This window comes from Corapipo altera, unplaced genomic scaffold (genome assembly GCF_003945725.1).
Source record: "Corapipo altera isolate COAL_440 unplaced genomic scaffold, ASM394572v1 61411, whole genome shotgun sequence".
NCBI classification, from domain to species: domain Eukaryota; kingdom Metazoa; phylum Chordata; class Aves; order Passeriformes; family Pipridae; genus Corapipo; species Corapipo altera.
The window spans coordinates 26,337,891-26,350,916 of NW_020884875.1; the positions used below are offsets into that span (position 1 = coordinate 26,337,891).

General features: G+C 36.5%; 1 protein-coding gene across 7 annotated transcripts in view; it reads right to left on the minus strand.

Moving 5' to 3' along the window:
* LOC113943232 (transducin-like enhancer protein 1) overlaps window positions 1-13,026 on the minus strand; it is an 84,441-nt gene that overhangs the window by 26,234 nt on the left and 45,181 nt on the right. For 6 of the 7 annotated variants that reach the window (XR_003526247.1, XM_027634741.1, XM_027634738.1 and 3 more), the window contains 5 exons: window positions 7,686-7,802; window positions 4,871-4,924; window positions 3,130-3,282; window positions 2,166-2,310; window positions 1,257-1,447 (listed from right to left, as the gene is read on the minus strand). Coding sequence is in view for 6 of the 7 variants with exons in the window: in XM_027634741.1 (XP_027490542.1) it covers window positions 1,257-1,447; window positions 2,166-2,310; window positions 3,130-3,282; window positions 4,871-4,924; window positions 7,686-7,802 (660 nt within the window). In the remaining variant the exon portion in view is untranslated. The remainder of the gene's footprint in view (window positions 1-1,256; window positions 1,448-2,165; window positions 2,311-3,129; window positions 3,283-4,870; window positions 4,925-7,685; window positions 7,803-13,026) is intronic. The other variant, XM_027634739.1, reaches the window with a different exon arrangement.

Sequence of the window (13,026 nt, forward strand, 5' to 3'; positions counted from 1 at the left end):
TTCTGAGAAGCATTCATTTGCAAAGAGAAAACCAGTAACATATATCATGCATTCACACCACTGAGCATAACACAAGCAGCTCTGTGCTAGTAGGGAATCAAAGTCCTGTGTTAACCCTGGAATTAGAGTCCATGGTATGTCAGCATGAAGCCACCTAGTGCTCTTTACCTCTGGGAGAGCTAGCATGTACCCAGGCTGGCACAGTGAAGTGCTGGAAAGCAGCTCTAGGCCCCAGCTAGGATCTGTGCATGGCTGCACACTGTTCTGCGTGGGCACATTAGCTGAGAGATCTCTCCCACTGTAGCATGTAAACAAATTTTCTACAGCTTAAATAGACTATGCTCTGTTTACATACTGCAATTCCACCACATTTTTATACCCTGAGTAAGTACACACATTAAATAATCCGAGCAGAAATTCTGGATGAAAAATACTTCAATTTTTCTTCTGAATGTTATACCTGAGTAAAAACCGTTATTGCTTTAAAAGGAGGGTGTCTGCTAATTAGAATTTCCACATTTTCACATAAAAGCCCTGTTTACTAGTTTGAAAATAATAGTCATACTTACAATAATGAGATGACAAGCTTAAATCCAATTTTGCAAATTTACAAGTAGGTAAGTTCGTCTATGCATAAAACTGCCATCAAACTCATGTTTGCAGAATCAGGTCCCTAGATTATTCTGTGTGACAGCAGGTATAACTACTATGCTCCATTTACTTAGTACATCCACAACAGCAACTATTCTTAACACACCTCAGCAAAGAGCTCCAAGATAGGTATCGATCAACTTCATAGGTTGATTTCCACAAAAAAAAGAATAAAATACTGGGACAGAGGCATAGATAAAAAAACCTTTTGCATGCTTCAAGATAAATTTGTTATGTCTGTATGGAATACAAGTGTGGTTTGTCAAAAAAAAGGCACAGCTAAGTGTAGTACACAATTACAATGAAATACTTTGTGGCTAGCAAAACTATCTTTTCATTTACAGCACAAAATAACTTTTTGGCATTACTCATCAGTTAAATCACTGATGAAGATGAATAAGAAAAGGAAATACACATTAATGCACAGAGATTCTTTGTTTTCAAGGTGCAAATTTCTTTCTGCAGTCACACAGAAAAGTGAAACACAGTGAAGCTGTAAAGCCTCTGGTGCTGTTACAACTTGGGAATTTAGCAGTGCTAAATGAAGCATTTTCTCAGTGAACTACAATTCACATGACGGAGATTGCATGCAACATATGGCTTACCATAGGAGATCTTCCATAGGCAACCACAGCAGCTGCAGCAGCAGCAGCACTCATCTGCGGTGACATATTGTGCAGACTGGCATAGGCTGCCCCTGGACTAGTTAACTCCCCATTTATGCCAGCATGAGGTACCATTCCAAATGGAGCAGGGTATGGTCCTGGTACTGCCAACGGTGTCCGCAAACCTGCAGCTAGAGAATAATGAAATTAAGTACATTTATTTATATATGGCAGCATACCGAGAAGAAAACAGTCCTTTTCTTCCCCTACAATACCTAACCTTCCCCTCTTACATACACACACTGTCAAGACACATTGCCATAGTAATAACCACCAGCTCTTTTTACTCAGTGTAAGATCTACTGAAGTTTGAACTTGCTGATTATTTCTAGCAATCTCTTCTAGCATTACCTATTTCCATTCCTGTAATATTCCCCTGTTTACATTAATCTCTTCTTTGATAAATTAAGCAGTAAAGCTGACAGACACGGTTTACAAAGCCCATGTCTGAAGCCAACTTTGTGTACCAGCCTGAATAGCAAAAGTAAACTTCGCCCAGCATTTGTCAAGCTGTGCACTGCAGTAAATACTAGTAGACGCAGACAAAGACTGTAGAAGGGATTGCACACAGAACAACTACCAGAAACTTCTGAGAAGTCTTTTTATTTTGCATTCATTCCAATAATCCAGACATTATTTGCGAAAAAGATAAAGATGAAAGTAAACAAAGAAGAATAAAAGACAGAAACATATTCAAAGTCTTGATAATCCAAACATCTGCTTCTCATTAAGCCCTCTCTTGATATCAAGAATAATGCAATACATTTGCATTATAACAGTCGCAAAGAACGATGTATGTAAAAACTGACTAATTTTGGAACCATAAAAACACATGAGGTAATGCATTACCAGCTTGGTTAACCAGAGGGTCCATTGTTGGAGGTTTGCCAAGGCCTGGACGAAGTCCTGGAGTTGCACTAGTGCCTGGGGTTGGCACATCACCCCGAGGAGTTGGCGTGTTGGATTTCAGAACAGGCGTACTGGCTTTTTCATGCTGGTATCATTAAACAAATTAAAAGAGTATTATTTTTAATCTAGGCCATATTACACAATTTATCACAACAGGGACTGGAATGCTGGGCACCGACTACCTAGTCCCTCAGCCAATTTTCATATATCCACGTAATGATGACAACATTAACTTGTGAGAGAGAAATGCTTAACCTTTTTGATTCCTGCCAAAACTAAAATAAGAAATGTAGAAAGATATCTTTCCTCTTCCACTAACATAAAAAAATAGATGTCTGAGCTAAATTTTTCAGGACAACACCATATGCATTACCAAACTATTTTAGCTTGAAATCATTAATCTCAATTATTATTGGGCACAGCAAATCTAAGTACAAAAACAAAATACCACCTCGATTGATAGTATCAAAAAAACATGACACAAAAGGTACAGATAATCTGAACAAATTATTAGTGATACTGCAGGAAAAAGTTTTCAGAGAATAACTGCTTATTTAGAAGAGTTTAAGAAAAATTTGGAGCACTTCTTAGTGACTATATACAGGCTATGTTAAACCATAAGCTACTGCTCCAGAAAAAAAATAAACGATGCTTAAGCAACCCTTGTATTTTGTAATAAATTTGCAACTCATTTGACAGAAATGTAGCAAATGCAAGAAACCAAAACAAAGCAGAAAATTATGAGAAGGGAAACTAAGTAATACTATAAAGGTCTGGAAAAACAATGGTCGATTTCAGCTTCAAATGTTTAATGCCCGGTACTTTGTGTCACAAGCAGTTGCAAGAGAACAGGGTTAGATTTTACAAGAAAGAATATTTATCTGGACAACAGACAGCTACCTACCAGACCCATTTCTTTGGATTTGAGGGAAGTGGAACTTCCAGAAGAGGCTGTAGATGCTGGACTGCTTGAGGCATCCTTCTTTAGTAAGCGGGTTTTATCTACACCATTTTCACGGGGTGAATGAGTGGGACTTGCCCTTGGGGAAGAAGGATCCTAAGACAATGGGAATGGAAGAACAGTACAGAACCCTGTCACACCTTGGTACACAAACACCACTAACGAGTCTATGACAAAAAAATCCTAAGAGAATTTAAGCAGCAAGTTCAATTAACAAAACATTTTGTTATCTTTATAGAAAAAAAGCTGAAATCTCTTCATCAATTTAGAGACATAAGTAAAATCATATAGCAAACAATCTGTTTTTATTTTACACTACATGTAATCATAAATTGTTCCCTAGCACAGAGCTTGCAATCTAAGTATACCTAAGAACAAACTAAAGCAAGTGCACAAAATGTATCGTAAGCACAAGGGAGACCAAAAGTAACTGCAGTAAGTAGATACCATTTGTCTGCATATATTCTCTACATTTTGCTAGTGACAAATATTTTGATAATCTCTTTCAGGTAATACAGACCTTGCTAAGCTTCACCTTCAGAAGAAGAGATAAAGATGCATGCTTTCGCAGATTTCACAGAATATTCCAAGTTGGAAGAGACCCACAAGGATCATCAAGTCCAACTCTTAACTGAATGGCCCATACGAGGATTTTTATATGCCACCATATCAGCCACTTTTTTCCTAAACACCAACTACAGTTGCCTTGCTACTTAAATCTACAGGAAAAACTGAAATTACCTCTCGGGTGATTATTTTTCTCTGTTCCAGAAGTACTCTCTGCATTTATTCTAACCTGAAATACCCAGCCCCACAAGCTGAAATGCTATCAGAGCCCTGCAGGTTCTCCATGCTCCTTTGGCTCACGAAATTAGTATTAGGTAGGAAGCACACCTCACAAGAGGGCACTAAGTCTACTGAGCAATTATTGAGAAGCTTCATTGTAAGCAGGGCTTCTGAAAGGATTACTAAAATCGCTAGTTTGATACCTATTTTTCCAGTTGGCTGTAATTTGGGCACTTGGAGCTGCTAAAGACACTTCTCTACCAGCTTCTCTCCCTGTGCTTTTCACAGAGCTGAAGAACCTCACTACCATATTCTGACTTCCTACATCACTTTGTTGTATAAAATAAAAGATGACGAAAAGGGAACACCCATCCCCTCAACTTGATGCCATTGCCAAATCTCTGCCCTGAAGAAAAGAAAGTGTCTAAAATCTCTGGAAGATCTTGTGAATGGACTGACTTCATTCTAAAAAAACGCTTCTGGAAAATGCTGTCTTTAACAGAGGATGTTAAAATACAAACAATTTTTAAGGCAATCTTTTTAATAACAGTCCTACTATTTAATACAACATCAGATGTCTTCCTTTTACATTTGAAGACAGTAGTTTTGAAAACCTCAGCCTTCCACACATATCTTACACAACTCTCTACATTACAGAGCAGCTGTGAAGCCTCAGAACATTAACTGCAGAGTGAACAGACCTGGACAAAGCAGCAGAAGGAAAAGCAGAGAAGGCAACCAGACAAAGCTCAGAGGAAGACACAGTAACTGCAGGAAAGCAGATATTGTGAATATTTTAACATATCCACACAGAAGATTGTTTTTCTTCTAGCATCTAAACTCACTTTTCCTTTAACTGTTGGGCAAACATCAAGACTACGAAAAAGAAAAAAGTTACCTCATTGGATACATCTACAACCAAGTTATCGTCACTCTTGTCCCCATCACTGTCCTATTAAAAATAAATAGTGTTCATTTCAATTAGTACAATAAGAGCCCAGAGAGAAAGATTATGCATCTATTCAGACATTTTTTGTTTTTCCTAAATAAAAAATAACCAGCCTTTCATTAATTTATTAGTAATAGGGAGAACCATGAAAACAGAAACACAATGCCTTATTTCTGCTTCAAAAATAAATCCCAAATAAAGTAGTACTAATTGAAAGATGACGATCTCACCATCAGTTCAAGTTGCAGATGATCCAAAACTCCTCCTCATTACCATCATAAACAGTGTTACCACTGCTCATAAAAGAGAAAGGCACTCTGTTCATACACTCATGTGTTAATCTTTGAGAAATTACTGCTTGTGCATTCCTAAAAAAGTCTCAGAAAAGGGGAGCTTTTTGGCATGTTTGATGGATCATCCTTCCCCAAGTGATAGGACCATTTTCCCCCCTTTTCCAGAAAGGTAAGTTTTGAAATGGAAAGTCCTGGGAAAGAAAAAGCTTCAGAAATGCTAAGGCATTTCAACACTTCTGCCTAAGAAAACAAAAATACCTGGACATTCCTAAATAGAAATGTTCTATTGCAGCATTTTGACTGTTTCACTTAGATCTATGTTCATCTGAGCTGCTCTAGTGCCACATGATTGCTGTTACTCAAGGACCTCCTATCTCCAATATAGGCTGGAATGCCCCAGTAGACGCATTCTGCGATACACAGTGCTCTAGTGTATCACCAGAGTGCAATAGGGTGGTTCAATCAGAAGGTGAATCTTGACTCAAAACCAAAGAAAGAAAGAAGCCAAGTGATGTCAAAACTTTAAATTTTTGTGGAGGCAAGTTTGACATTTCTAATAAAAGTACTTCTAGTAAAAAAGTTTCTAGGCAAACAAATCAGACATACAAGATTGCTCAACTGTCCCCCCATCTCTTCCTTTCAAAAGAACCCCAAACCAACAGGTAAATTCAACCCTACCCTTCTATTTTAACAGAATCTTGCTCCAAGAAATACCACAAACATATTAGGGATCCCAGAGTGCCAGTGGAGACAGAATTACTGCTCTATTTGCTACTCAGGCACCTCTCCAACTAAGAGATGCAGAAGAAGGAAATGAAAGCTTTAGCTCCAACTATCCAACACCTCTTGAGAAGTATGAAGCACCCAGAGTGCTAGAATAGGTAAGAACACATTTGAGAGTGTGGGAGAACAGTAGATGGGACAGTTGTTCACCAAAAATATCATTCTGAAGGAGGGCAAAATTAGCTACCAAGCAATGTTTAAGTGAACTCCGCTGACTTCATCATCTTGATAAACAGAAATTTACTGGGATAATCAAAGGCATATCTTAAAAATGTTATTAATATCAGAAAATTCTCCTAACTAATAAACCCATACATTGAAACTACACAGATCCTAACATGAAAATTAGTCAGAAGTCAAAAAGAGGAAAAAAAATGAATTTTACATCCTTTTCCAAAAGCAACAATTCCTACAACTCATTTATGTCCCCTTTGACATTGTCCTTACAAGGGTTTCATATAAAATGAGCTCAAAATCAGCAGCTTTTTATTTGCAAAATTAGGGAACCCTCAAAAAAAAAAAAAAATAAAAACATCTTCAAGATTAGAATCTGGAATTTTCAAATTGTTCAATTTTTATTTTGAAGCTGACTTCATTCGTAAAATCCATTTCAAACAAGCAGCAGGCAGAAACACATCTAAAATATGGGTTAAAAAAAACTACTTCTACAGTGCAGTAAATGAAAAATGCCAATAGAATATCAAACCCTCAAAGTTGAGGGAGTAAAATGGGGAAGTTTGCCAAACCCATCAAAACAGTATTATTAGAAAGTAGTGCAAACACAACTTGCAAGATTACAACAGCACTAACATACCCAATAGCTGCTCAAAGATATTCTCCAAGTGGAGAGAAATTACCAAATACTGAGGAAATAAAGTTTCTAATTTTCTCTTGGGTTTCACTGACCAAGAAGTGGTTATCTGAATCAAAAAACCCAGAAAAATTGCCACATTATTGCTATGTCAAAGTACAGTATGTTCTGTTAGATTTAAGTTCTACTTTTCAGAACTCTCTCACACCAGTCCTAGTCTCTTAAACTTGTTCAATTATCATCCTGTGATTTGGCTCAACTTTAGACTTGAAACTGAAAGCCTATGTGACCCTTCTGAGGCTCACATATCTTACACTGTTGTACCGAAGCGCCTCTTTGAAACCAAGCAACGAGCAAGTTCATCAAAAATATAGAACACAAAACTGTGAACTTTTAATTTCAATTTGCTTTCTGCTGAAACTACCATATCAGCCAAAAGCAAACATTAGTAACTTGGTAGAGCCTCATAACATATGCAATTTGCAAGGGTAATTATTACTCAATGTGGTAATAGCTAGTTACCAGAAAAATTTGCTAAAACCCCGTCAAATGCAAAATCCTCCACTTCAAACAAACCTTCAGGTTTTTGAGCAGTTTAAAAAGGAACTCAAACTCTAAGACAAGTTTCAAAACACTTGTGAATCCCAAACAACTACTCCTGGTTCAGTTTTCCCTGTTGAGGAGCATCACTTAACAATATCCCAAACTACTGAGTCTACTTTTCCCACAACACAAATAATATCTCTCTGGTCCATATATTCATGTACTACTTCTGCCATAAGAAATACATTTCCACACTTCCTTGTTCTTCACAGCTCTTTTACAAGCACAGTATATGCAAATAAATTAATCATTTCTTTGACACAGATTTGCTTACATAGTGGCTGGAATCCTTATCATCCACCTTTCTCTTTTTGATGTCATTGGCATATTCAGGCCCATTCCTGCGTTTATCTGTGCTTCGTAGACTGTCAGGGACCAACAGAGAATTACTCTGTAAAGACAAAAAACAAGATCAATTAAAAATTCCTTTTAAGATTCCTTCACATATACTTAAAAACTCAAACTGAACGTGATAGATGCTTTAGAAATGTGATACTCACAGAAGTCTTTCATTCAATTTAATTCAAATCAAAGTCCTCCAGGCAAACATACAGACCTTCACACATTTTAAGAAGCTTGGATTTTCATTGTTCACCTTATCAAAAGTTTAGTTCACTTGTCACTCATCACCTAGTTAACTAATTAATTCAACTGAATTTACTGTTTAGGAGAAGTGGGCTTGCTGTTTATTCATGAGCAAGTAACAATGATTTTATATTTTTTTAATATTCAGATTCCATTTAATAAAGGATATTACTAAATATAATCTGATTGACTCACTTCTAGACCATCATAAATTGATGAGGCTTTGGTATTTCTGCACTGCAGGTACAGACAATAAATGGCAGCTTGCCTTTAACGCTTAAAATAACAAATATTTGCTGAATAAGGTTATGCAGTAATCAATTATTAGCCGTGGTGAACTCCAATTGGATTCCTTCAACAAATGTATTCCAAACAAAGATCAAATATTTTTACTTCCAGCATAACATTCACTAGTAGTGTGAAATTAAGGCTAAAGTGTTGTTTAATCAGACTTGATTGAAAAACTGAGGCCAACACACACACAAAAGACAAAGGAAAGGACTAATCTTTTCCACAAACTACATGGATTGCTTTCTTTCATGCTAAGTTTGCTAAGTACAAACTGTTGACCCAAAGAGCATTTTAGACATTTTTCAGTCACATGACAATTTGACATGCCTTCCATTCCCATCTCCATCTCTGTTCCAGCTAAAGCATTAAAACGTGTTACAATGAGTTCTTTTAAGTGCAGGATTAGCATATGCAAGAGGGCAATTTGTTCACTGATGTGTTAATGCTGTGAACAATACTGAATGAATTGAGAAAAAAATCTCCTTTCACAAAGACCTGGCAAGCCTAGATCCTAAAAGCCAAGTACATGCTTAGATAAATAAAGATATGCTCACATAAATATATAATATTTACATACACACACGTAACTCTAACTCTCTCAAGAGAAAAGCCTAATACTGATATATACTTCGGTATAGTATATCCTGATACACTATATATCGATATATAGATAAGCCCTCAAAGGAAATATTAAGATCTACTCAAGAGCCAGAGATATTTACCCTTAATATAGCATAAACATATACTAATTGCCAGTGAACTGTGCACTGAATAGCTTCTCCTTTAAACCTGAAGACACCAGGGTAGTTTCGTGCAGACACAAACGTTTAGCCCCAAGGAGAAGGAAACTGAATCAGGGTACATAAGGCAATCTGAATCCTCTTTTTCTCCTAATTCAGACGCTGAACTTTAAAGCCAACTCTAAGCTCTTTTATTCATGACCATTCAACCTAAACAAATGCCAAAGGGCTTACATAAAGCATAGAGGAGAGTCTATTGAAATTCAGTATCAAGAAGCTCAAAATAATGTCTTTACAAATTGTTTTGCAGCTAAAAGGTGGGCTTGTTTGATCATTGCACTAATTGCCTTGACAAATACGCTCGGAATTTAACCCCTTATCTCCTCCCAGGTGCACACAAACTCAGGGATTCACTACTTTGAAAAACTTTAAAACCCATTTTCAATATTACAATATTGAATCCATCATGTTTATAGCAGTAGAAACACCTTAAGAAGCAATCTGATCATTCAACCTTGACCAGAGATGTTTTTTCTCTTAAGGAGAAAAGTCCGTTACTTAAGGATGCTTTCCCTAACAAAAATAATTGAAAATACCTACTTTGCTACTGAAGAGTTTAGAATACATGATCAAGAGAAACGTAGTAAAGTGAATAAACTCAGTTCCTTGCTTTAATTTGCCAAAATAAGGTGTGAATAGCAGAAAGGTAGTAAAGGGACAGCAGCTGGGAAAAATTTAGCTGCCTATTTGGGAGTTATGGCTTGCAAATTTTGACAACCAACATGTGTAACTACAATGGCTAATTTTTCTTTGTGTTTTATTGTAAAGTCTACCTAGACAATACTGACAATATTTTGCACTGTTCATCTTGTAGAATTTCAAAATTGTGAAATGTACCTAGGAACTCTCACCTCCCACTGTGTCCTAAATGCAAAGATTATTAGGTTTGGTTTTTCTTCAAAAGACTGATGGTGTCTCACATGAATATGTAATTATATCACAAGCCTATTTAGCAAAACATATCCCCTATGGTCATATTTACACTGTCTTTCTATAACTTACTACATTAATTTAAAGCACTGTTCTCGTAATAAGAGCATCCATGCTAGAAGCTGTTGTAGAGCAGCTTCTTTCACAATAGCTATACCTGAAATTGCAAATATGGTTGTGCTGTTGTTCTGACAAAATTTACCAGTAAAATCAAAAATTAAAAAGTTCCTGTTTTGTTTCCCATAGGAATTCAAGGAAGTTCTAACAATTGTGACTAAAATCAGGTAAAGTATAACACTGGATGAAAAAATAGCTTGCTACTGTAACCTATTACCATTATTCAAATCACCAACTACGCAACATTTCATTCAACAATGTAAAAATATGAATCTTTTTAATTAGTGCATATGGTAGATCCAGAACACTGAGGAAAGGAAGTGAATGAAAATACAAATAAGAACTGAGAAAGAGGAGATCATACAAACCTTGGGCTATTGATATCTCCTACACGTGTAATGATATGGTTCAGGGAACAGTATACTAAAAGCCACATTTCTTCATTTCAGCTCTGGTAGAGATTATATTTGCTGTATGTCCACTACAAAACATAGAGCCAGCCAGAAGACAGCAGCAACGGTCTCACAATATTAGAGCCTCCTTATCTTCTCTTTAAAAAATAATAATCTGTTAAGTTCTTCTATCAGGTCTACTAATAACTAACTTTGCTTTTTAAAAGTAGGATAAGAATTTTTATTTTGGCTATAATGAGCTTTTTTGAATACCACTACAGAAATTTTCAGTTGAGATCTATCTTCAGTAAAAATCAGTTTGTACAAAGAGGGCAAAAAAATACATACATAGTTAATTTCCTAAAGAGAAATTGCATGGCACCAGTTTTTGTCTTGTCTTAATTTCAACCGAGTAGATGCATAACTGAGAACAATCCTTGCTTTCATACTAGAAATTTGATTTATTAGGGATTATCAATGCAACATCTGCAAATTGTAAACCTCAGATCAGAACAAGTGGTCAAAATAGTTTTAAGTGTTTTCCTTTTCATGTGTATAATTCACTTTATACACATGAAGCCCTCCTTTTCAAGTAAGTCCTGAAAGAAGAAAAAAAGTCTAATGTAGCACGGCTTCCTGTCAGTTACCAGACTGCATAAGGGACACACAGCAATATAATGCACATTATTCAGAATGTACTTCTTTGACTGCCACACTGTTCCCTATTGGAACCACTTCCAAACCACAAGTCTATGTGCCAGAGGTACAGCCTGAGAGTCCATAGTAACTCATTTAGCCCCAGCTATAATACAGCACAGATAATTCACTAGTACATACAGAACTGACAATTTACTTTATGCTGATCATTACAGACAATAAATAACAGTATTTGCATTACATTTCTGCGCATAGTTCAACTGCACCTGGTCCCAATTACGATCTTCTCTTGTGCTGGCTCAACTCTCATAATCCTTTCCCCCAAAGACAATGCACAGACACAGGCTTGCTTTGTGCTTGGTCATTCCGTGACCCACTGCACATCCAAGTAAAAGGCAGCCACCTGCCATCGCAGTCAGTTACTCAGGTGACAATTTGGGCTTGCCCATATTGCTGAGAAAAGCCTCTGCATTTATTTAACCATTGCAATGGATCTCTGCTGCTGCCACCCACAGAAGTGTTATCTACAGAAATGTATATATAGACAGTAACAGGTAAAATCCTGTGCTGCGTAGGGAAAACAGGACCAAGTCTAACACCTACACTGACCTAAATGTCAGTTGCTTATTGCCAGGACTCACTGATAAGAATAGAGTAGATGGTGGAAGACGGACTTAACTGGTCCCCAGCAAGGCACAAGAAGATTATGCTCAAAGTTATTCTACTACAGAATCATGTACTTTGACTTGTTGAATATGCTTATAGCAAACACACATGTCAACAACCCAAAAGTTGACTTATAAAGTTATGAGATTTTGTTGTAAATTAGTGATGAAGGAAAGCTACTGACTTCACTTTCTTTTTGACCATCATTTTATGTCATATTTAGACTAGTATGTTCATATTAGGAACAATGAATTTTAGAAGCCTAAATGGATTTGAGTCACTCTCCACATTGATTTTACAATCGGAAGATGTTAACAGGGAGTAAGACTTCTGTTGATTTCAGTATTTTTTAGCTAATGTTTGTTAGAATTAGGGTATCCAAAAAATTTATACCAGATACCCCCCAAATCCCTTGGTCCTTTGTCATGAGACTCATGCTGCTTTCAATCAGCTACAAACTAAACTGCAACAGAGCAACCCATAGCTCTTATGTAGGATCAACCTCTGTTGAAGTTAATCTGTGGTTTGAATCTATACTTTCTTCACAAAGGCCAAGAAGCATATTTGAGCTATGCTATGAGTAACCTACATTTCCATATAGCAACTTTTATGATTTTCCCCCCCCATTTAAAAGAAATAAAACACAAAACAGCTTGCACATAATATCATCCAAAAAGTAGTATTCAATTTTTTATGTCCCTGTTCTCCAGGACTGGGAGAGGAAGAACAGGACAGAGAGTTTAGTGCACAGAATATTTTTCTACTCTAAGAAAAGAGTGTTTGCTTTACAAAACAATAGCAACAATGCTCAACAGTGAAGGAAAAGAAGGTCTTGAAAAATTTATGAATACTTCCTAAGTCTTAGAAAACAAGCTCAAAGTTTTCCATGAGAGAAAAAGATAAGCACAAACTTCATATAAATCCCAAGCACACAATGAGATAAGATTTCAATGTCTACAAATTATTACTGATACCGCTGATGGTATCAGAACATTTGCATTTCTGTGCTGTCCAAAAGGATACTAAACCAGTGGGAAGACAAGGGATAAATGAACATCTATGATGAGTTTGGAAAATATTGCCAGTATGTTTCCTAAAGAAAAAAATGTGGACATCAAAATTCTTTTGTTTTGATGTCTTTTAAAACTTCAAGCTTCAGTTGCAAAAATTGCTTACT